The sequence below is a fragment of the Cataglyphis hispanica genome, chromosome 2 (assembly GCF_021464435.1).
Source record: "Cataglyphis hispanica isolate Lineage 1 chromosome 2, ULB_Chis1_1.0, whole genome shotgun sequence".
Lineage (NCBI taxonomy): Eukaryota > Metazoa > Arthropoda > Insecta > Hymenoptera > Formicidae > Cataglyphis > Cataglyphis hispanica.
Window position 1 is genome coordinate 7,617,725 of NC_065955.1, and position 25,201 is coordinate 7,642,925.

The 25,201-nt window shown below is 34.5% G+C and overlaps 1 protein-coding gene across 12 annotated transcripts in view; it reads left to right on the forward strand.

The window, feature by feature from the left end:
• LOC126858754 (protein suppressor 2 of zeste) overlaps positions 1-25,201 on the forward strand; it is a 355,300-nt gene that overhangs the window by 312,584 nt on the left and 17,515 nt on the right. For 9 of the 12 annotated variants that reach the window (XM_050609277.1, XM_050609280.1, XM_050609281.1 and 6 more), the window contains 3 exons: positions 13,338-13,514; positions 14,838-14,918; positions 16,642-16,827. In XM_050609277.1, the coding sequence (XP_050465234.1) occupies positions 13,338-13,514; positions 14,838-14,918; positions 16,642-16,827 (444 nt within the window). The remainder of the gene's footprint in view (positions 1-13,337; positions 13,515-14,837; positions 14,919-16,641; positions 16,828-25,201) is intronic. The other 3 variants (XM_050609283.1, XM_050609287.1, XM_050609289.1) reach the window with 1 other exon arrangement.

Below are 25,201 nucleotides of genomic sequence, written 5' to 3' on the forward strand. Positions count from 1 at the left end.
TAAATCTCACTTAATAAAATTATCAAGTGTTGATCCATATACACTATATATTATTTAATTGTTATTATAACGGAATTTTGATCAGAAATAAATTTATTGAGTTATATTTAACAATATTGTGATTTAAGTTAATAATTTAGTTTTATTAGGATTTATTTGTACATATGTAATTTAATAGATATTAATATATATATATATATATATATATATATATATATATATATATATATACACCTTGTGTGTATTTTAAAATAAACTTTATATTTATTTTTTCTAATTTTATATATATTATATATACATATAATTACAGATGTATTATTCTGATTCGAATATTATACACGCGCACAGTATTGATATTTTCACATATTTTTAATTTCAATCATTATTTGTTATTGCATAAACTTATTCGACGTGTACAAACAGGAGATATAAAAAGTATTTCGAAATGCTTGAGCTGTATTTACCGGTCCTCTCGATATGATAACGCGATAGTAAATTGTAAATATTAACGCACACCAACACTATGGGAGAATCCGATTATGCGCATAAAAAATCATTGATCGAATTTTGCTTCCCGTGCAAAGCGCGAACTCGGTTTCGGAAATCCGTGTGATTTCTACGTTTTCGCATTTGAGTTTCAATTACACCCATACATACGCATAACGTGAGACACATATGCACACCCTTGTCCTATCGATTCTGTTCTCTGGATGACATTTTCAATGCAATTGCAGCCGCAACAGCTGTCTATCAAGATTCACTCGCGCTCTTAATTAGTATTTATAATCGCACATCAATATCCACGTGTCGAAACGGCGAAATCGCATGTCATATAGTGTGGCGCGCTAAATCACACGGTTACATAATTTCATTATTTTCAATTGGATTAACTAATGTCAAAATAATACCAGTACTTTAATATTGAAACAATCCATGACGCTTTATAATTTATATAAAGCGTGTTTCTCACAAAACATATGTATATGCTTCTCTCTTCTTTCATATATATATTTACAAAATAATTTACTGCAAAATTTATTGCAATTTCAAGATTATTTATACTTTTGCAATCTCTTCCCAATTCACGTTAAGATATGATCAAAATGCATTGCAAGAGTAAAAATTATTCTAAGGGAATAAAATATTGTCTTCAAAATGTAATAATTGTGATAAGAATTATTTGAATCGATTCTTGGAATATCTCAATAAAGAGTACATGCAACAATGATAAAAATAATAGTAATTCTAATAACTATTTTTATTTCACGATTGAGAAACAACAATGGAATAATAATTTACAAATACTTGAAATGCAGATCTCGCGTTCGATACGATCGCTAAGTAGATTAGATAAGCATTCGTCTTACACCACAACTTCGCTCTCTGTGGCACGCTTCAATATGCCAATCGAGTATCTCCATTACCATGTCTTACATGTAATACCAACCAGGGCGACGGGCATACGTGCGAGGTGTACAAGTTCCTCGAAGAATTGCGTCAGAGCTGCGCGACGAGATGCGACGCGCTCTAAGGGGACTTGAAACTAATATAGACGACGTCGAGACTCCACAGACACTCGACCTAATAGACTTCGTGATCTACATAAGGGATCGATCCGGATGGTGGCGGGATTAACTTTTACGCATTAATATGTACCGTGTGAAAGCGCCGCTGCGCGAAACGACATTGGTCGACGTCGACGAAATTTATCCGCGTTGAAGACGCAGCTCACTCGCTGCGTTGTCCACCAATTTAGCCGAGGAGGCGTTTCGTCGTTTACTCACGAGCCCGAGTGCCGTTAATAATTTCACGTCGTTAACTGTCGTGTCGTGTCTCGAAATAGAACTTTGCGATTGCGAAATACCGCCGGATAAATTGCGAGGCGTTGTGAATAACGTTAAATTAAACGAGCGCAAAAGCGTTACGTCAGTCGAAAGTATTTTCCTGTTAATTTGATTAATTTTTCATTTAACATCAAATCTTCATACTCTTATATATTTTTTTAATTTTATATTAAAGAATTATGTATTTGTAAAATTTGTAAAATACATATATTTTGAAATATATATATATATATATATATATATATATATATATATATAAAGTTTCCCAATTTTATCAATGATTCTTTGATATGAAAATGCACGGAGTTAAATTTATGTGCATAAGAATATTTTTGCAATACATACTTTAGAAACAAATATATCATATATTGAATTTAATTGAACTTTTCACATATTGTCATTATACGTTCTTTTGATAATTTTTTATGTAATTCACAAAAGAATGCATATTTTATATAATTTGCATACAGTTAAAATAAATTTCATACAATACAATTATACATATTTTATACATATTTTTTTCATATTATACATATTTATAAATTACACAATATTTTTATAACATTTTTAACATAAAATATATATTACAACATATTAAATTATTTTATTATTATATTTTATTATAATATTTAATATCATTGTAATTTATTTTTTTTTATTTTTCTGAGAATAAATTTAAGTTAGATAGTATTATTGCAAATTTATTTCTAATTTTTTTCTTTAATATTCTAATAATCCCTATAGCCCTAACAATCCTACTTGCTGACTGAACCAGCAATCAAATCCGAGATTTAAAGAACGTATACCTAACCGCGTGCTCTATTCGCGTGCCCTAATCGCGTACCGTAATCATATCTCTTGCTACGCATTTTGATCAGTATTGGTCGTCTATTTTGCATAGCTTCTATCTTATTATATATTCTTCAGGCCAATTGGACCTACCTTTCGTTGCTCCTGGCCACTTTCTGGATCGATCTCTAACCATAGATCGAAAAAGGAGATACATACTCCTTTTATCGCCGGCTATTTATTATTGCCGGCGAAGAAGTGCAAGACTTTCTTGCTCATAAGAAGGCAAACATATTTTTGCCGAATAATTATTGCCATCGGCAAATGAGCATGAATATTTCACGCTCGATGACGATCGTGCGATTTTACGATCGTTTGTTAGATCTTTATTTTGATATAATCTTTATTTTAACTGAGACAAAGCCAAGTTATCAATCAAAATTTTGTTTAAAAAATTATGATAAATATATAAATTTAATTAAAATTTATATATTAAAGTATAATTTATTTAATAATAAATATAATAATGCATATATAAAATATATATAATAATATATAATATTAATTTATATAAGATATAATAAGATTAATTTACACAATATTTATACCATTTGTTATCATATAATAATTAATTTAATTGATTAATCATTTGGTCTCTCAGTTAAAACAAAGTTTAAGAACAAAGTCTACAAACAAATTCTACAATATGGTTGAGCTGTAAGAAATTAGGATAAAATTACCGTGCATTATAAGAATGAATTACCATGACATAAACGTATAATTGATAAAATTAATATTCCTTATTTAATAAATCTGATAAAATCTACGAATTGGAAAAAAATATGTTTTCCATAATCTTCCTTCTTTAATTTAGACTTTATTTTTGCAATAGATGCAATGCATATTAAAAAAACTTATTAAAAGTTATCCAACTTAATCTGTTTAAGCTCATCCATTTAAAAGTAACGGATTTATTACAATCTATAATCTATAATCTCTACATCTACAATCTATACGAATCCGTTACTTTAAAATTAAATAAAAGTTTGTCACTCACCGACACTGATGCGCAACAGCGGAGATTTGGTCTTGAGGCTACGTTGTCTGCAATACACAAATATAAAATCCAAATTATAGCAACGCTTGAAATAATTAATATTTCAAGAAATTATTATTGTACGCACCGAATTTTATATTCGTATAATAATAAGAAGGTATATAAATATGAAATAATTTGATAAATAAAACTATTTTTTGTTAAATAAAAATTTTTATAGAATCTTTCTTATTTAAACTACATTCAAATAATGTTTGAATCGTATTAATGCATGTAAGGAACTTATAATAATTAATAATACCAATAATAATACTCACCCTTGGGTTGCTCCGCCGGTGCAGGATGCCTTTCCTAGGCCTCCTCCTCCTCTCATATTGATTCACACGCGCGATACTTTAAACGGCACTCCCGCACTTTGATTAAAAGATGCTTCCGCACTTGTACGCGCGATACTTTGAACGACACTCCCGCACTTTCGAATTTCGGCACGATCGAATTCCGTTTCATACGAGAAACATACTGCGAGTCGACAAGTCGGGAAGTCCGATTATTTCGAGCAAAGGTTAAGCAAAGGAAAAAGACGAAATCGATTGATGGAATCGACACTCGATAAAATATATTTAATTTTAAATATTTCTTTAAACAAATAATTGTTACTTAGAGAGAAAGACAGAGGGAGGAAGGGGGAGGGAGGGAGAGAGAGAGAGAATTAATTATCTCCCGATCCTTGTCGCGATCGCGTTTAGAAAAAGAATTTTACGGAGCGTCACGACAAACTAACTATATTATTGTTCAAGTGTCGCCGCGCGAATGATAAGTGGGAAAGGAATTCAATAGGATGTTTCTCCCACTATTACCATACTATTCAAGTGTCTCTGTATGAATAATAACAAAGCTGTAAAACATAAACAATATGGAATGTTTACATCGCCAAGGCCGGATATTATGTTATTGTTAGTTCGCTGCCGAAATATTTTCCATGTTGTGACGTATATACAAACGGAATATTAAATTATACAAGAATTTTAAATTATAGATCAATTATTAAATTAACGATTAATATATCAGGGAGTGTATTATTAATTATTCGGATCTGCGTTTCGACTATTTTATTGTGCATCTGAATTTAAATCATGTTTAAATCATCGAAAAGTCGAAGGATAATGCATCGGATAAAATATATTTAAATTTAAATATTTTAAAGAAATAACTATTATTTAGAGAGAAAGAGACAGAGAGAGAGGGGGAGAGAGGGAGGGAGGAAATAGACAGACAGATAGATAGATAGATAGATAGATAGAGAGAGAGAGAGAGAGAGAGAGAGAGAATTAATTATTATATCAAATTATTTTCTGATCTTTGTCGCAATCGCGTTTAGCGATCTGGATAGCACACCACGATTATAAAAGAAACTTTTAATATTTTTATGCTCAAATCAATATTGCAAAAGATATTTATTTTCGTCTTATTATTTATAAAAACTAAATTTTGTAATTTTTTATATAATACACACGCGTATAACATTCTAATAATGTGCTGTGCAGCTCTCATTCAGATATCTACTTTTAAAAAGACATATTAAATCGATACTAGCAATATTGTTCTCTTTTTCGTGATGCTGATTGATCATCTCGACGAACATTACTTTATATCAATAAAAGCTTGTCATAATTGAGCGACACATTTGATAGTTCAAATATTAAGTGGATGTGTAATTTTTATTAAATTTATTTTGATAAAGTAGAAAATTGGAATTAATATGTAAATAATTATATATACATCAAATAAATGGCGCGCGCATAGCGCGTTTATAGTATTCTAATATATTTAAAAAAATGTGTAATTTTAATGATATTTCGAGAAAAAGACTGTATAGCATCCTTCCATTTGTTTTTCGTCCGGTAGAAACATCAAGATCAACAGTGAAGAAAAATATAATGAAAATGCTCAAACAAAAAGAAAATTGTTCCGTAGCACTATAAAGATCTACGAAGGGAGAAGCAGAAGGGGAGAGAAAAAGGGTGAAGTGACAGAGTAAAAAATAAAGGGAGAAGAAAACGAACTGCCTTTTACACACCGGGGGTATAGCCACTGACTCAGCTGTGCTTTCACGTCCGTCGCCGTAATGAAACGGGACTCCTAATGTCATTTGGTCCGGCTTTCCCCCGACATCCGGATGGTGCTCGGAGACGGTAGTGGCCGATGAGGATCACAGAGGAGAGAGAACGTAACATTTGCGCGAAGAAATGCAGAGAGATGGAGAAAGAGAGCTTGCCACTTTTCGAATTAACCGGCCGGCTTGTCTTAGCTAAAGCACATCGTCCATGAGAACGGGACGTTGAAGAGGGTGAGGGGCGGATGGGAGGGAGAGATCTTCGTCAAATAGGGGGCATTGAACGAACGTAGGAGGACGATTTCGAACCGGCGAGTTTGAGTTGCGACCGCAAAGTCTCAAATCGGACAAATCCGAGGAAAAGGGCACATATGGAAGCACCTCGTTCGATCTCTCTTCTGACTATATTACATTGACTTCTTCGTTATCTCTCTCTCTTCCTCTGCCTCGCCTTCTCCTCGCGAGAGCGACGTAGATATGCAGCTGTTGCCTATCTTTTCCGCAATACGAAATCCCGCTAAAACTTATTTCGCCGGCGGAGGGAGCCTTTTTTACGACAACCGCAATCGGCTTTCGCTGGCGGTTTTTCTATTCGCGAATTCTGATGTGAGGCCTTTTAGTTCCCGTCTGATTCTCAGCCCGAATTTTTAGGGAGTTTGGGAAGAAACGTCCAATATACATTACTATCCGATATATAACTTATAGATTACGCAACACGAAAGAGAGAGAAGCTATACAAACATTTTTTTTATAAAGTTTAATAATGCATAAATATATTTTTGAGCGATATGTTTATTTATCATTTTCAATGCGCATCAGATTTTAACGCTCAATTATAAATTTACAATAAAGACTTATTTATGAGAATTAAATCTGATTCTATTTTTAATACAAATAAATTACTTAGTTTAGTCTTAATAAAAGAATTAATTTTTTGATTTGATGCTCTAAATTATTCTTGCCGATGCAGTCTTCTCGCATTTTACAACATTGCCGGCATTGCAATTGCATTTTATGCAATATGATAATAATATGTATGCATTCGATATTCATGTAATATCCATAAATAAAATCGCGAAAATCGCATAATACAAAAGGAATGAAAGAAGCTTTCGTGGTTATCCTCATAGGGAGGGCATCTGCATAGTGTTTTTTTTACGTTACATGTATACATATAGATACTCTAAATTCGATCAGGGAGCAACGCCATGTTTTTCCACTCCCCCAAGTAATCCAGATAACAAAGTTCCTCTCAATCTGGCCTATCATCGCGCCAATATCCGCCGGTTACGTTCCATCCCGATATCTTCTTCGTCGGTGTCCCTTCGTCCGTTGATCCGATTATTGGATGCTGTGAAAGGGTATTGCGGAACGGTTAAGATGTCTTGTACGGAATTAGTTTACGCTGTACGATGCAATCATTTTCCAAAATCAATCAACAATGACATTTCTCCTATTAATCTCTTTTAATTACTTTTTTATTAAATTGCTTGCATTTGTTCTTGCTGGAAAACCCTTTTGTCGAGTTATAGAATTAGATTTTTGGCAAATTTATAAATTATTTGGTCAAGCAAAATGATTGAAATAATGAATCTTATATTGTATAGTATTTTTAAATGATAAAATTGTTGTGATATGTGTTCATATAATCCACTCTCAAAATTATTGAATAATTCTTGTAATTATTTAAGTTTTTAATTTTATATATTATTTATATCTGCATTTTTATATTTCTAACACTTTATATTTCTTATATTTGTCTTTATAATTTAAAATTATATTTATTATATATATATATATATATATATATATATATATATATATATTTACATTAGAAAATACAGATGTTTAAATGCATATCATTATCTTTTAGTTATTATTAATAACTTCTAAGAACCGTGAAGAAAAAAAATCTTTAATAATATTTTTAGAATATTTGTTTTTTAAATTAAATATTTTGACCAAATTACATATTAGATTAATAAAAGAACAATTCCTTTTATTAGATATGTTTTAAAATATTCATTCAATCTCTCATATTAAAGCATATTTATATTTTACAACATTAATATTACCCAAGCTTAATGCAAATATACATCTCTCTTTGAAAAGATCGTGGCGGTAGAGAAATTTCGTAACATATCCGACGTTATGTTTCCCTCCCGAAAAATCCCAATCTTCTTAACGCCACGTAGACGAGCGTTTCTTCCCCGATTTTTACCGGGTGTTACCGCCGGTAATTTCAAGCCGCGTGATCCGAAACGGCATCACCGTGCCGTGAAACGGTCGCGCTTAAGCTTTAGCCACACCGGGCTAATGTTGGTAGATATCTCCCACGGCGAAATTAAGGCAAATTGTGTGCCGGCGCGCACGCCGCCATACGACACTGTTCCGCCGGGAAAATCGATATGCAAATCTACGCGCAAATCCTAGTAATTTCGCTCACCCTGCAGCCCTTGCAGCAACAGCTCGACGAATGTGTGCGCACCGTCGACACCCTCGCACTCCTTCTCCCTTCGCCTAACTTCTTTCTCTTCACTCCTTTTCTCTTTCTCTTTCTTTCGATTTTTCGCACATAGCTTTTCGCCTCGCGATGCTCCTTTCAACAACGAAAATGCGTCTCTTTCCTCTCGGTCTCTTCCCGTACGCGTGATAGGAGACAAGGTGAAAAGGGGACAAGGGTGGGAAATGGGTGAGAGGTTATAAAACGGGGTTAGCCCGGGTCTGAAGGATCGTGTTCGTCGGCCACCTTCGACGACAGGGCTTTATCGAGGTGAAAAAGGTTGCTAGACATCGACTTCCCGCTACCATGAAGTGAGCAGCTTCCATGCTTGTCTCTCACCACTCTTTTTGCTTTTTTCTTTCTTACGTCTCGTCTCTCGAGTCATTTTCGCGGGTATCTCCGCGCGTAGTTTTTTTTTTTTATCCAGCTGCTTTGGAAAAACGATCTGAGATGCTTTTTACTTTGAATTATTATTGTACGATTTACTGTCGTACTTTACACTACTTATTGTAATCCTCGTAATTTTTTCAGCCGTAATTTTTATATTGATAACATTTTTTTGTCACCCGGATCGAATAGACGATAAGCAAGTGTTTGTGATAAGCATTGTTCTGTGCTTTTTTTTCAAATAATAATCAAAAAATCTGCTGCCATAAATGTTTAATCGAAGAACAATTTTATGAATTTGTGATACAATTGTGAAGTAAATTAATTGAATAATCTGAAATATATCTTAAATTAATTTTTATGAGATTTTTAACATAGATTGATTTACTCCAATTTTATTATATGGTACTATGATTGTTAAAATTTATTTATTATTATATAATTATATTATATCTATAATATTTTGTGCTAAAATTTATCGCAAAATAATTATTCTTGATTAGAGCAGCATTTTATTCGGACGAATTGTATTTTGTCTTCTGTACTGGCATCTCTGCTTTATTTAGGTGAGACAGGAACAAAGGAAATGCACATTCTTCGAGTAACTTGTATTCGTGGGAGGTCAGCGCGAAAGGAAAGAAGACAATCAATCTTGATCCCAATTATCGCGTCGCTCAGCGACTGTAATTGAGTCGGTCTAGAGCCTTCGACCGCCTCCATACACCGGCATTTCTTTTGTGATGCCGGAAGGCCGAAACAATGAAGGCACAGAGGTTTTTCGTTGTGCTCGTACGAAATGGCTAAAAGCTTTTTTTTTATATATATATATATATTTTGGCACACCTGTTCATTTCGCGCCAATGAGTTATCAAGAAACGAACAAGCTAAAGATTATTTACTGCCTTCGTATATCGATTAGACTTCTTTCGCCTTTTAATCTTTTCAGCTTCATATTTTTCTCATTATATAAAAGAAAAATATGTAGCTTGACCTGTGCTATATATCACGGACAATTGTGTAAATGTTTCGATTTTGCATAAATACATGTGGATACTATATAATAGAACTCGAAAACGCATATGAAGATACTTTTATATAATAACACAAACAGTATACATTAATTTTATATGACATTTATTAATATATAATATAATTACTGCAGCTACTAATTACTCGATATAATATAAGTAGTCATTGACATATTTATGATAATTAATCAAGCAATTGATTGCCATTTTAGCTTTTTCTATTAAATATAAATTGCTATTAATACCTATATTCAGATTTGATATAAAAATTTTAGTAATATAATCTACCCCAGTTTTTCTTACAAGCTGTGTTATGTTTCATATTTTTTATATAATAAAAATTGTTGATAATTATTCTGGCAATAATTATCTTAATTCAAATAAAAAAATATTTCTGAATGATATATAAAAATTAAAGTGATCTGTATAATCTCTCAATAATTTTTTTCATCTCCTTAAAATAGCTTCGTTAAAACAATTTGACTAAGGAGAGAAAGAGAATTGAAAATTTATATAATTGTTTTGATTAAATACCGTATAAAATGACAGAGTTAAATCATGTTTGTCTAGATTGTACAAGATTAATCTTAAAACAGAGTACGGTTTTATTACTATGCGACTCAGAAGTTATCACGTTGTCTTACGATATAGTAAAGTTAATTCCTTCTTACGGAATTGGTAAAAATACTAAATCTCTCTTATATTAGACTATTTGTCTAAACGGATAAATCGTATATTACTTATTATTATCTCGTGGCAGATTTATACATTGGTTGATATCCACTTATATTTCAGAAGCTAGAAAAATGACTTCTTCGATAGAATCTTCTGATAAATTTTCAATATGTTATAAATTTTCAAATAACACGAGCACAAATGTAATAAATTATTATAAATTTTTTATCCAAAATGTCAAATGTTATTTGAATAGCATTTTATCTGAAGAATTAAGATTCATCACGGGTCATTAACTCTAATCATTTACTATCTTTTGTATAATGGTTGCATGTACTATCAAAGAGATGGTGGATTCTTTGCTCTTCTATTATTATGAAGTAAGCTTTGTTAAAAATTTTAAATGCAGTTTGTTATCTTGTATTTTCAAGTACATTTAAATAATATACATCTGAAAATATAAAATAAAAGCGATTAGAATTGAGATAATGTTATGAATAAAGTAATTTTATAAATGTATAGCATAAATAAATATAATTAAAAATTAACCGAAATAATTTTGCCCAGAATTTATATTTCTATATAGTTGTAGTATAAATTTTTGATATAAGATTGCAAATTGATTTGCAATATAAAATTGGCTGAGAAATACAATAATAATAAATAGATTTGCTAATCTGGAGATTTTCGAAAGGTACCTGAAATAATATAGATTCGTCGACATTAAAATGAAGTCAGTTTAAGGATGAAACAATTCGGTCGTTAGGAGATCTGTGAGATATTACATCATTATGTACAAGATTTACGAGGATACTCGTCTTCGGAGATCCTCTAAATATCATTAAAGTTTCATTAAAATTAGGGGGAACATTTCGCGTGGCTCTTCCGAGAATGCTATCTCTTATCGGTAGATCCTTTAAATCAACTTTAATATTACTCCCACCACAGTTAGAACCAACTAAAATATACGTTAGCGTGAGCATCCCGAAACTATATTTATATATGATATTCTTATCGGTACATTTGGCAATTTATATTAAAGAAATATTTATCATTGATTTATATTAGAATAAAGTGTTAATAATATAAGACTGAGAAGCATATTTCCGAACTCTCACCGAAGTGCTTAACTTTCTACAACATTACTTATGATCTTTTATTGTTTGATATTTTGTTTTGTTTTCTTTATTGAATTTTTTAAATTATTTAAACATTTTCAATATACCAAATTTGTAGAGGGAATGAAAAACTTTACGAATCACATTGTTAGCTCAAAGAACCGGCTAGATTCCGGCTAGTTTTTCATTACATCGAAACAAGGTATAGAGAGCAGCGATGCGTAAAGAGAGAAATAAACATTATCGGCTTCAAAGCGAATCCACAACACGCGTCGTATACGAACATGCGCTCGAACGAGAATCTTGTCTCGTGCAATTAGTCGAACCTGAACCACCCCGTGTCAACGAGAGGTCGACTGTCGTGGTACGTGACGATGTCGAGAACGACGATGACGGTGGTGGCGTAGACGAAGAAGAGGGCGGGGAGCGTTTCCTCTCAATGGGTCGAAACTTTCTCGTGGCGGGCTACCTACACATTATTCCCTGAAACTCTCGAATGTGCTTAATTAGGCGATATTTGAGTCTTGCCGTTGTACCATCAACGCCAACAGGACCCGCTATCACTTCCCGTCGACCGCCTCTGTCTCTGACGGAGCTTACGCTCGCTCGCAAGTTGCTATTACTGAAAGCCACTGGTTCTCCGTAAGAAAGTACGGGCGGGCTGGGGTTATCCCGTCAGATCTCTATATCTTGCGTAAACTAATATCGTTAAGGTCTAATTAGTAGCACCGTGACACACCGTCTGCGGCGTGACCTCGCTTCTCGTACCGCCAATTTTAGCCTTCCTCCACTTCTTCCCGCTATCTTCCGCTTCTCTGCCGCATCAACCTCTTTCCTCTTGTCGACTCGACGGCACTCTCCTTCCACTTTCTCGCCTTCGTGCCACTTCCGTATTCCAACCTTGCGCCCGCAACTTATCCCGTAAATCGCGTTACGCTTCGTCCCAATACTCAAATTACGAGAGGTCGGGAAAATAGGAACAAAGTAAACGAGAACCCGATATGGAAGGTGAATGTAATTAGTAATTGAGACTTCTGATTATTAACTATCATGAACCACTTACGAGCGCGCGAGTGCACGTTTCTAAATAAATTTTAGACTATATATATATATATATATATATATATATATATATATATATATATATGCATATTTACATACAAGAGTGATATGTTGTTATTGAACAATTAGTATCTCTCTCCGTATTATTATAATAACATCGTGAATGATATGAATATCAGATCGAATATCTCATCGATTATTATGACCACGATGACATATCCAAATAGTTAGGATTATACTCTGCAATCCCTTTGTTCTAGTGTGATTATTAATATAATATATTTATCGTCGCCATACAGTTTACATTAATTATTCACTAGGAATAATACTCTGATTTTGAATTATTTTGTAAATGTAAATTAGGAAGAAATTTTGCGAATAATATCTAGCGTTTAAAACTACTCGGCAATTCGATTTATATAATAACTTATCACTGATTAAAAAAATTATTTTAATTAATGAAATTTAATTTAATTTTATATATAATGAGGATACATATTATGCTTGATAAGAGACTGACTGACAGTGTAATATGAGTGTTACAATAATGTTGCGAATAATTGAAATATTTTACGGATGCATATGTATATGTATTAAAATAATAATTTACAGATTTACAAACTTTTAAGCTATATATATTTGAATAGAATCTATAGCTTTTTTTCTCTCTTTTTTTTATATTCTGTATTTTTGTTATTACATAATGAATATTTATTTATTGCTAGAACATATTTAAACACCTTCTGAATTTTTTGTTTTAGGGTCGATGTAATCGGGAGAAACCACCTTGCAAGTATTTCCATCCCCCGCAGCATCTGAAGGACCAACTCCTTATAAACGGGCGCAATCATCTAGCGCTGAAAAACGCGCTGATGCAGCAGATCCAGCAGGGCCTCACGCCGGGTCAACCCCTTGTGCCCGGCCAGGTACCAACAGTGGTATGTCCAACAAATTAACACGATCGTTGCACCACGTCTTTTGCTATTCACACATTCACACACTTTTTCCACGATCGTAAGATCTTGATTTTTGTCTGTGTTTAGTCTCGAGGGTTATCACTAGATTATCTTTTTTTTTTTTCCGGTAGGCGACGCTGTGTAGATTGTCGACGGTGCGGTGCTTTCTTATCACATTAGTATCAGTATTATGAAACTTGAAGCTAGATGCATTATAGAAGCCGCGTTTGCGTACGCATTTAAATTGAAATACTTTGCAAGCTTTTCCGATATAATTCTCTCGAGGTACACAAGCGCAGCACTTCGCCGTCCATATTTACCTGCGTTCCTTCTTACGGACATTGCACCGAGAGATAAAGTTTTTCAGAATTAAAAAGTTTAGCACGTCGCATGTTCTTGGTCAGTGTCATCCCTATTCTTCCTAGAGAAACCTGACTTAATCACGTGTTTCGATAGACAGTCAATTTGCAGAATCGAGTTTCTTTGATGTAACTTTAACGCAACCAGTGGTTTTTAATCTTATTCTTTTTTTATATCATAGTTTTCTCTTGAACTTTCAATGTAAAATTTGTAATATATTTATTTTTATTATTTTTTTTTTTTTATTATTTAAAATACGTTTTAATTATTTTTTAATACTGAATATCTATAAAAATTTGAAATATTCGAGATATATAAATATATAATGTTTTGCTTTCAATTTATGGACCTTTAATTGAATTTTAAAGTCATCAGATAACTTGCAAAGGGCTTAAAGCACAGATTGAGAGTGGACATACTAGATTCTCATCGCGAACATTTCTAGTATTGTTCATATTTGTCACTTAACGGGAGGCTGGTTAATTACGGGAAAAGCACAATGTCAAAGTTTCGAACGGTAGAGTAATATTTGGGCGCGGCAAAGTTTCGTCGACCCGTCAGAATTTCATGCGACATCGCGTGCGAGTTGCTCGGATTCGTTTCGAGCGACCCAAATAAATCTTCGACGACCGATGGAACTTTACCACGTTTTTTTTTTCTGAACTCTTCTGTCCCTGTACTGCGTCTTTAAATCGATATGAAGCGTTCTCGCGCACGAGATCGTCAATTCTTTCTTTCTTTTTTTTTAATCAGCGGTGCAGTAATTAAAAATCGAAATTTGTTATTAACGTTCTCTTTTTACTCATGACATACATTCATAGTCGTTGCTACGTGATATCGAACCCTATACTATGACTGCCTGTCTGTCCCCTATGTTTGCCGCTGTGGCTCACGTGGTTGTGGTTGATTGTTGGTGTGTTCTCCAATTACGTCATTGGTGAACAGGAGGCACCAGCACCTCCGGCACCACACCATCATCTTCAACAGCAAATCCAGCAGCAACTTCTCGCTACCCACGCCTTTATGGTAACTCCTGGTTTTGGTTGGCTTCCACTAATTTTTAGTTAATTTAATGCTACGCTGGCTAGTGGTGGACGTAAAGATACTCGCCTTTTTAAATCTGTGTCAGCAAATAGTACTTGTTTACAGTTTGCAATATATTATATAAGTTTGATACAATATGAATTACTTTTATAAATTTTACGTCCACTGTAGTCGTTCGAGCGATGCGCCTGTAATTGGTAAGCATTCGTACGAAAGCTTAAATTTATTTTAAGAACGCGCCGTATAGTAAATTAAGTAACTTTTATTTGCATGCTTCACAAAATGTTTTGTTTGTTTATTGAGGAAAGAATATCTTTGTTAGTACATGTTTTCTCAAAGTTTTTCTGTAGAAGAGATCAGCATGAAGTTTTGCGGCCAAGTAAAAATATCTGCGCGTTTTTTAGCTCTGAAAGCAATGAATATATTTTTCTTTTTGAATTATTTTATTTTATCTATATTTGATATCGCAAAGAGTAAATAGAAAAAAATTTTAATGTTACATAAATGTGAAGCCAACAATAGTAAAACAGACGAAGAAAAAGGAGATGAGGCGTGTGATAATCTCGGATTTAAAAAGATTAGTGTTCTTAATAATTTTATATAAAAAAAATGTTATCGTCTAATATTTGAAGATATAATAATGTTGATGTTTGATGTTTCATAAATATGATCAAGTTGAAGATATTTTTTACTAACGACGATTACCTAGCCGCGTCTCCGAAAACTTCATTACAATGACGAAAGCTCCCAGTATTATTAGAGGCTTTTGAGAAGTACGAACGAGAGTGATCGACTCGTTCGGATGTGCTTGAAATTACCTGCCTTCGCTTCTGGGAGCCAGCTCTCGCTACAAAACCAAACGCTTCGTGTGGGAAAACGTGTACGCTTGTCGTTAAAAGCGAAGGGAAGGGCATGAGAAAAGGGAAAAAAGATGATTAAGGCTTTGCGAAGTCCGCAAACGAGGTGCCTTTTCTTTACAGATTCTCGTCTTTGGCATTCGTTTTTGTCGTTGAAATTTAATTTTTTTCTTATTATATATGTATTATTGTATCAGATAACCGAAGCAACTGACACAACATAAATCTCACGAAGATATATGTCTTAAAATTAATAAACCAACGAATATGCGTTGGTCGCGAAGCCTTAATGCATCTTAAAAAAGAATTTATATGAATAAAAAATAGTAGATTGCATATACAAAGAATTTGGTAATAAGTAACATAAATGAAAATAACACTAACTTTCTGTGAAAGTATTAGACTGCTCATCTTAAAGCAAGTTGACTTTTGTGAAAAGAACTTTTTCTTGGAGACGATTGCGTTTCTAAATTATTTACTATCAAACTTTATTACGCAATAAATCGTAATTCTCGTCAAGCTTGTAGATGATATTTTGTTAACCCGCAATGATAAACGTTACCAAATGTTTTACTGTAAATAATTTAATAAAACATGACTTTTTACGTAAGAAAGTTATTTTCGCAGATTGACTTGTTTTATGGGAAGAAGTCGCGAATATCTTCCATCGTAAGTACTCATTACCAAGTACTCTGTATACATTTAAAAATATAAAGTGCGCGTTTTAACGGTTTCGAGAATCGCGTGCGTCGCGACGCGTGACGAATCGAAAATACGCGTGGAGCGAAGGTAGGGGACAGGTGTTTTAATCCGTGTTACCTGGATATCTTCCGGGTGTGTTTTCGCAGGCGACGAATCCGTACCTGACCGGTATGCCGCAGGTTGGCAACACGTACAGCCCGTACTTTGCGCCCAGCCCGATAATGCCGGCGATAATGGGCCCGGCGGACCCAACGGGCGTCGGCAGTCCGCTCGGCGTGGTGCCGCAGACGGTGGCGATGCCGCAGAAGATGCCACGTACCGATCGCCTCGAGGTATGTCTACCACCAAACTACATTCAACAACAACAACAACAACAACAACAGCAACAACAACAACAACAGCATGGGGCCCAACACGGCGCAGCCGGGGCCTCAAGGTGCCCGATGGCCGCGCCCAATACCGTGTACCAAGTGCCGGCCGGTCCCCCCAATCAGGTGTCGCCCGTATCCACGATGCAATCTGTCAATCATCCGTCGTCCCCTACCACCATCACCACGACGTCCCTGTGCACTCCCCTGCACAATCCCCACGCCCATCATCATCCCATTCATAATCTCATTTACGTTCACGCGTATTACTAGATCAACTTGACGCCGAGTATCGGCGACGTGCAATTATTCGACCTGGTAGATCAACGCCGACGCGTCACTTCTTTTCGTTATTTTCTTTTTTTGATTTTTATTTTTTTCCCCCTTCTCTCTATTGTTTTTCTCACATGAGTGTAGCGTCGGGTGACTTAATCAACCGGGGCGTAATGGAACGCTCATGGTGATTAGAACGTAACGATGACAACGGATGAAATTGGCAGCAGACACCGGGAATATTCTGATTTCGCAGACGAGTTAGACGCACGTTGCTAATTACAGTAATTTACGTAACGCGGAAGGTGATCTGATTACGCGAGCCAAATGGCTTACATGTTCGATCGCGATTGAATGGCGACGATATCGATGGATCCTAGGCTGGAAATCGAACATTTATTTTGTCAACATATAACATAACGAGCACGAGAGGACTATGACGAGACACAAACTTTGAGAGTATCTAGTTTTACAAGGTTTCTAGGTTACAAAGCGGTATATATTTCTATACGCTCTCTCCATTATGTCACGTGTTCAATCACGATGAGATATTTAGCTTAGCGTTAGAAATGATAGCATTGAGATTTTAGCGAACGATGCGATTTTGAACATGATTCGAAATCAATCACAGTATCGGTGGCGATTAATCCCGTACTTGATATTTTGCAGAATAATTTGCGACAGATTGAACATAAAGATCGTTCAATGTATTTTACAAAAATTAAGCAAACTCAATGTTGACAAACAGCGAGAGAAAAGAAATCGAAAACGACAAAGATTTTATGGCATATATTTTGTAGCGCGATTGGAGGGCAGGAAACAAGCGAAGCGATTAGTACTAGACATATATCGGCATGTGGCGACAAAGAAAAATCTAATTTAGGATACTGCACATGTAGAGAAATAGATTCTTAGGGATCGCGAGCGATACAAAGGTCTAAAAGAGTATCGAGAGGATTGTAAATTCCTAAGTCAAATAACTATAATGGCAACGATAAAACGTGATGAATAATTATGATTAAATAACAGAGAGTAGGATATATGACTGATTGATAGAAGTAGATGAATCTGCAGCTATACGATGCTATGTCAAAATCATATAAAATTATATATATATTTTCGCGTATTTTCTGCACGGTTATCTTTTTTCGGCTTATTTCGAGTTATATGATTTATGATGCCTATGTATTTGCGATAAATTGATAAATTCCTGTGACAGTTACATTATTGTACATATCTGTTTTACGAAAATTGTTTCATGACAATATTTTTGACATATTTATTGTCCAATTCGATAATTATATAATCACGTTTATTAGAATTAATTAAAAAAAAAGAAGAAAAAATTGCCAACGTTTATCAATTGTTGATGTTAATAATTTGTCGAGTAATTTATAAAATAGTTTTGGATTTTACCTTCTCTTTGTGAACGATTTTCGTTTTTTTCTTATATATTTGACGAACTATAATATATGACGATCGATGGCACTTTCAATACATTATATGAAAGTTGAGAGACTTATCGTTCGAACGGCCATCATATCTGATTTTTGCTCCGCGTAGACCGTTATCGTTGATTTCTTTGGGTCATCAAAATGTCGTCGACAAGCAATGCAAACTGGAATGTGACATACTTGGCTTATCTTTCGCCTCGATTCTCACCTTGCAGAGATGATTTACTTTGTAACGTGATTATTTATAGACAAGCGTTTCTAATAGTCACAAAAATTCAGATACTTCTATCAAGCATGTTCGTTTCTCGAAAGAAATAATTAATTTCGTATATATATATATATACAAAAATATCTAGGAATAAACGTAGGTTAGCGTAACATAATACTATATCGTACTTCTGTAAGAGCGTTTTTCGGGAAAGGCGCGGACGATGCTTTCCGGAAATAGAACGCGATCTTTGCGAAGCGCGCAACGGCAATAATCGGAAATACCGTCGTGTAATATTGCTTCGACCTTCGGCACGCAGGCTCCGGAGAAACAATAACAGGATTGCCACGGCGAAACTTTCGCGTCTGCGTGCATCCGCTTGTGGAGTTTCCTAATGCGTGAGTTCGCAGATTTCCCCGGAGCCGCCGTCGCGCCGCTTTTCCCTCTTTTCCCATTAAGAATAAAGTAATTTATCGAAAAAGAAAAAAAACTTATAAATAAATATCATTATAATCAACTAAATTATTGAAAGCTATGTAATTAAGAGAATATTTAAACGTCTTTCTTAATATTTAGTGATATGTATTTGGAAATAAGAGGGTTAACATTAGGACGACTGAATTCTAAATTTCTCTAGAATATCAATTTTACATATTAAAAAGAGAATAGAGAGAGATTATTTTTCAAATATATATTATGTGTGCTTTATCATGTTCGATAAATGATTTTTTTCCGGTAGCAAATTAAAATAATTATTTCATCTTTCTGAAAAAAAGAAAACAGTGAAAAAAATTTATAAAATAATTTATCGTAAAATTTTGTCTAAAAACATAATATGATAGATTTAGCCGTTCTAGTGTTAGCACCCGCGTAGTCGAAGGCAATCTCACGGCGCATTGAAACTTGAACAATTCGCAATCACTTTTATTCGATAAACAAACATTGAAGAGGAGAATCGAGAACGATCAACGTACAGCCGATTCAATTCGATTGATTTTATTATTATTTACGTGCTTGTACGTCGTGTCTGTGTATGTGATTGTTATTCCAATAATAATTTTTATGGTCATGACTATATATGTATATTGGTATTACGTTTTAATCGCAAAAATCAACGAACGGGAGAGTCCCTTGTGAGTCATTGCAGCAAAAAACGTGACTTTTGAAGACGTTTCTCGCAACGTCGGAGGATATCTAAATTTATGTACGTATGCAGAATCATATACAGATACATGACGCTTACACGCGCCGGTCCATCCATGCATACGCACATAGTGATATGTGTATATAGTAGGTAGGTTAACAAATTAATTAATTAATTAATTAATTGTATTTTGTATCGTAGAAACTGGTAGAACATAAACGAAAGCCGAAAGAGAGGAAATGTAACTCGCTATTATTTAAATTTTACAGCGATAGATTTTTTTGAAAGGGGGGGGGAGTCGCAGTTTTAATTATGCAAAATATAGTGTCCTTCTTTCTCTATATATATGCATATATCGATTGTCTAGGCCTCTAGGCGATCGATATTATAAGTTCGACTCTCAAGTTAGGCAAAAACTAATTTTGCGCTCGCAACAGAATTTCCAGCCTGGGCGATACGCAAAGAATTTTTTCGACGCGAATCAGCAATACGAATCGCGAGATTTTTTTTTATTAATTTTATAATCCTTATATACATCACACCCTCGCACTAATCTGTCTCTCCTTCTTCCTCTTTATCCCAAGATCACCATAGTGAGAACGATAGCACCTTCTTTATCCTTCATATCGAGATAATACATGACCGATTTCACGTATTTACGATTAAGTAAAGGAAACGTTTACGAAAAGATTAAGGATATAACGCAATGTAATGTCGTTTAATTAAATATTGCAGATATAGAAGTCGGAAATATATCGATCGATTTATTAAATAACTACGATTGGTCTTACGGTAACACTTATTATAATATTTGGTAACATACAATAACGATGATAATTAGTAATCATAACAATACCTATTTGTGATGTACTACGATGACTTGTGCACTGAGTTCGGGTCACGTGAAATTTATTGATGATGAATTCTCAAATAAAAGAAATATAATTGAAACTGAAAACTGATGCACAGACTGTTTATTGATTCTTACAAGTTCATTTAATGACCAAGAAGTTTGTGTGCTTTGTATGTCTTATCTTAGTCTTCTTGTATTTTACTTATCTTTTATTTGTTGCCTTCGCTATTTTGGTTGAATTTGCGCGAAGTATGCCCAGAACTGTATATGATTCTTTTTTTTTTTTCTTTTCTTTTTCGTTTGAGAATACAGATTTTTCTGTAGTGCACTTCCGCTTGCAATAAGAAATAGTTTCTTGCATATTCGTGAAATTCGAGGAGATACTCGATCGGGACTGTGCTAGTAATCGGCTATCAAATAATCTGCGTGTAAACGTCTTTCTCGCGAGAATATAAACGCGTTATGATTCGTTGCTAATTCTTTCTTGTCCATATCGACGACGACATTGAAGTTCGCCCATTTCTCTCCGAAACTCATCCTGTCTGGATATCTCAATGCCCCCACCTCACTTCCTTGACCCTTGCACCTGCAAGAAAAAAAAAAGGAACAGATCACAAGATCTGCATCTCCCCCGGACGATATGTCATTAATGCTCTTTGAATTAATTGCTTGCTGCCTGTTTATATATAATGTTATTAATATCGATATAAACACGTTTGGATTTTCGCTGTTTAGCATAGTAATATATTTAACCTTGATTGGCCGAAGTTATTTCTGGTGAATAGCACACTACACGTCGAGGCACAATTATATTTTTCATATTTTATCATGTCCTCCACTAAATTCTCGCATCATTGCCATTAATTTTTCTTTTTCTTAATGATATTTGTTTCACATGCATATTTTATAGTTGATCGCGCGCGCCTACCGCCAAAAGCTTGACCAATCAGGGAAGTGTAGAAAGCAGTACCGTGACATTCTCACAACATGTAGTGTGCGAATGACTTTAGTGAATGAAGAGTAGTAATGTCTATATTAATTTCAAATGTTTTTTTACTCGATGTTAACGGACTCTTGCGCTATACGCTCACACTAGCATACTTATACTCCGACAAATGGAAGAGCAGCTGATATATAGATACTGTGTTTTTGTATATATATATATATATATATATATATATATATATATATATATATATACCATATCGTTTCTTTTTCACAGGCCGGCACTTAACTAGTGGTCCCTATGTTCTGTTTCCTTTCTTATTGTCAGTCTCAACGCGATATATTTTTTTTTCTCTCTCATTCTCTGCGAATTTTATTTTCTCTCTTAGCGTCTCAACGATTTGGTTTCCCATCTTTAGTAGACATGCATACATTTATTTTCGTTGGCTAGCTAAAGCCTGTCACGCCGTTGCTTCGTCGACGCGGCTTTGTCTTCGTACAGAGGAAAAGAGGAACGCATTTACTAATACGGTTTTTATTTTATGTAGGAGAGATATTTTTTCGTTAATATATATATATATATATATATATATATTTGTGAAAAAGCTCTCGTTGACGATGATAATCGGCGTGTACGGCGTACAGCTCTGCACTAAGCTAATGCGCTCTTTACAGCTTCTCATATTTCACACATTGTGTCTTATGTCGGCAAAATATATATATATATATATATATATATATATATATATATATATATTCCGATTTACAAGTATGTTTGATATATCTACATATATATATTTATACATGTGTATCTGATTTTTCAGCGCCAGAGTTATGATTTTTGTTCTGTCGCAATTGCAAACACACGTTACTTATTTACTAATTCTATTAATTATCGTATACATTCAGCGGCGACTTATGTGTTTATACTTTTACAGCTAGGAGGAGGTGCTTTATGCAGTATGATCGCATGCGAATTTTTGATATTTATTGGCACATTATCAACATATATATATATATATATATATATATATATATATATATATATATATCCTTACATATTTATATATGTATACAACAGACACTTCTTTCTCGTACGTATATACACGCACACATACATGTCAAACAAGCATACACATCTTACAAGACACAAAATACATGTGCTCACAGTTCTCCATAATTTTAAGTTTTTTTTTTTTTTTTCGTAACATTTTTTTCTGCAGCTGCTGTGTAACGTTGTGTGCGTGCGCTTCTGCGATAAGTACAGTAGATCTCATTTCACATCTTTTATGCTTGCTAACAAAGCAATATTTTATATCGAAATTCTCGCGAGGAACGGTTCGCGACGGATCAGCTGACATCGTTGCTCGTTTCAATGCTGCTTGCTACGCGTTGCTTCTCTCACGCGTTTTAAACAGTTTCTAAGATAGAAAATATGGATGAAATATATCGGATTTATGAATAAAGGTGAGGTTTATGATGCGCGAGGATTGTATAAAATATATTAACTCTCGCACTGCGAAACATGCACTCGGATATGTGCACTACTATCAATTATTATATGTGCTTACCGCATACGTGATTTCTATAGTAATTAATTTCTATCATTAATTTATGCGTGATGGTTCATTTGATAGTAATTTTAACATAATCCCGAGTCACTGTTGAAAATTGCATAATTTTATATCAGGAAGAATAATACTGCAGCAAATTGAAAATTGGTTTTAAAATGTTTTAATTTACAAGCCAAAGTAATGGTGGAGATTTCAATGTTGAAAGTCGTTAACTACTTTTACATACATCAAATAATAAAATAATTAATTAAATCGGAATGACTTCCTACGAATATAAAAGGAACGCTGGAGCCTGTAATCTTGACCTATGCCAAAGTGTAAATTAAACAAAAATTATCTCTCTGGACCCTTCGTAGAAATCCAAGTCCAAAATTTCATTTATTTTAAACGTTTCATTCTCGTTTCTGCCGCAATCTTGCGGAGTGTCGCATTTTCTCTGATGTAATTTTCCTCGGGTGAAAATTTACGAGCGTTTCTTAAAATTGACTCTCGCAGCGCGCCATTTGCCGACCGTCCGTCCGTCGTTAATTAGGAACTCAAAAGGACTATTCGTCGCACCTGTTTCTCACTCTTTTAGCCACGGTGTCAACTATACGCTATCTATCTCACAACAATTCGCGATATGACATACACGTGTACACACATACATACATTCTCATTGTCTGTAGCTGTCTACCTATATGCTATTGTGTCTTTTGTGTCTTTGCACGCAGTTGTGTGTCGACTGCAAATATGTATGCAGAATGTATGCGCGTGTGTGTATATGTGCGTGTGCGCGTGTGCGTGTCTCTCTTTCTCTCTCGTTAACTGTTTAATGTCTGTATACGTGTGCATTTCCTAACGAGCTTTCCAGCTTGCCGAAAGCGCCCACTTTAACCCGTGGTTCACACTCGAGCGACCGAGTGCGTGCACTCGAATTAACACACTCGAACAAGGCGCGCGGAGAAAGTGAAGCAAACACGAGCAAGCGTCACTTTGCGCGCGGAAGTGACGCTCGCGCGTAATGCGCACTGTTACCTTTATTATCCTGTTGCATTGAACGCAGGTACTCGCGTGATGTCTATACATAGATTTACTCGATGAAAAAAAAAAAAACTATTCAATCAAATAAAAAAAAAAAAAACTGACAGCGCTAATGCTAGACGACATGAATAGCGCTTCAACGCGTAGATTTCAAAACTATATATTAATATGCATGGTACTCTAGAATATGCTCTGAATTTCGTACCTTGAGAAAAGTAAAAGTTTCAACGCTATAATTTTATCTGAAAATTAGTGAATCATTTTTTCAATCTTACTTTTGCAACAAAATTTTTATCTTTAGCAATAATATATTTTTTTTTTTTTCGATAGTATTTTTTAATAATTATCTCAAGATGATTATCAGCAGGCTCGATCTTATCCGATTTTCTACTTTTCTCGAGACGCAGCGAGAATGCACACAAGGAATGTAGTAAGTGATGCATGTTGCAGAATTTTCCTTTAACACGTACGCATATTAATCCGATTGATAATACACCGAAGAATGCTCGTGGAGGCATTTATCGTATTACCCTGTATCCTCCCCATCGCCATCCATACCCCGTGTGTCCTTCGACCTTATTGGGCGGGGCGAGGGTGCACCACCGAGTAACGGCGCGTGCTACGCCTCTCTTTGACAGATTTGAACACGGTATTTCTGCTCCATTAGAGTAGAGTAGAGCGATCTAATTTCTCCCTTTTCTGGGCGTTGGTAAGCACCGGTATCTCTCTCGCTGACGCTAAAATTAGTCCGGTAACACGAGTCGGCTAGCCTCACGGACTCTCCGTCCATTCCCGACGAGAAATACTCGCGTTCTCGTAGTAACGATAATCCTTACGAGCACTACAGATACGCATTCCGTGTGT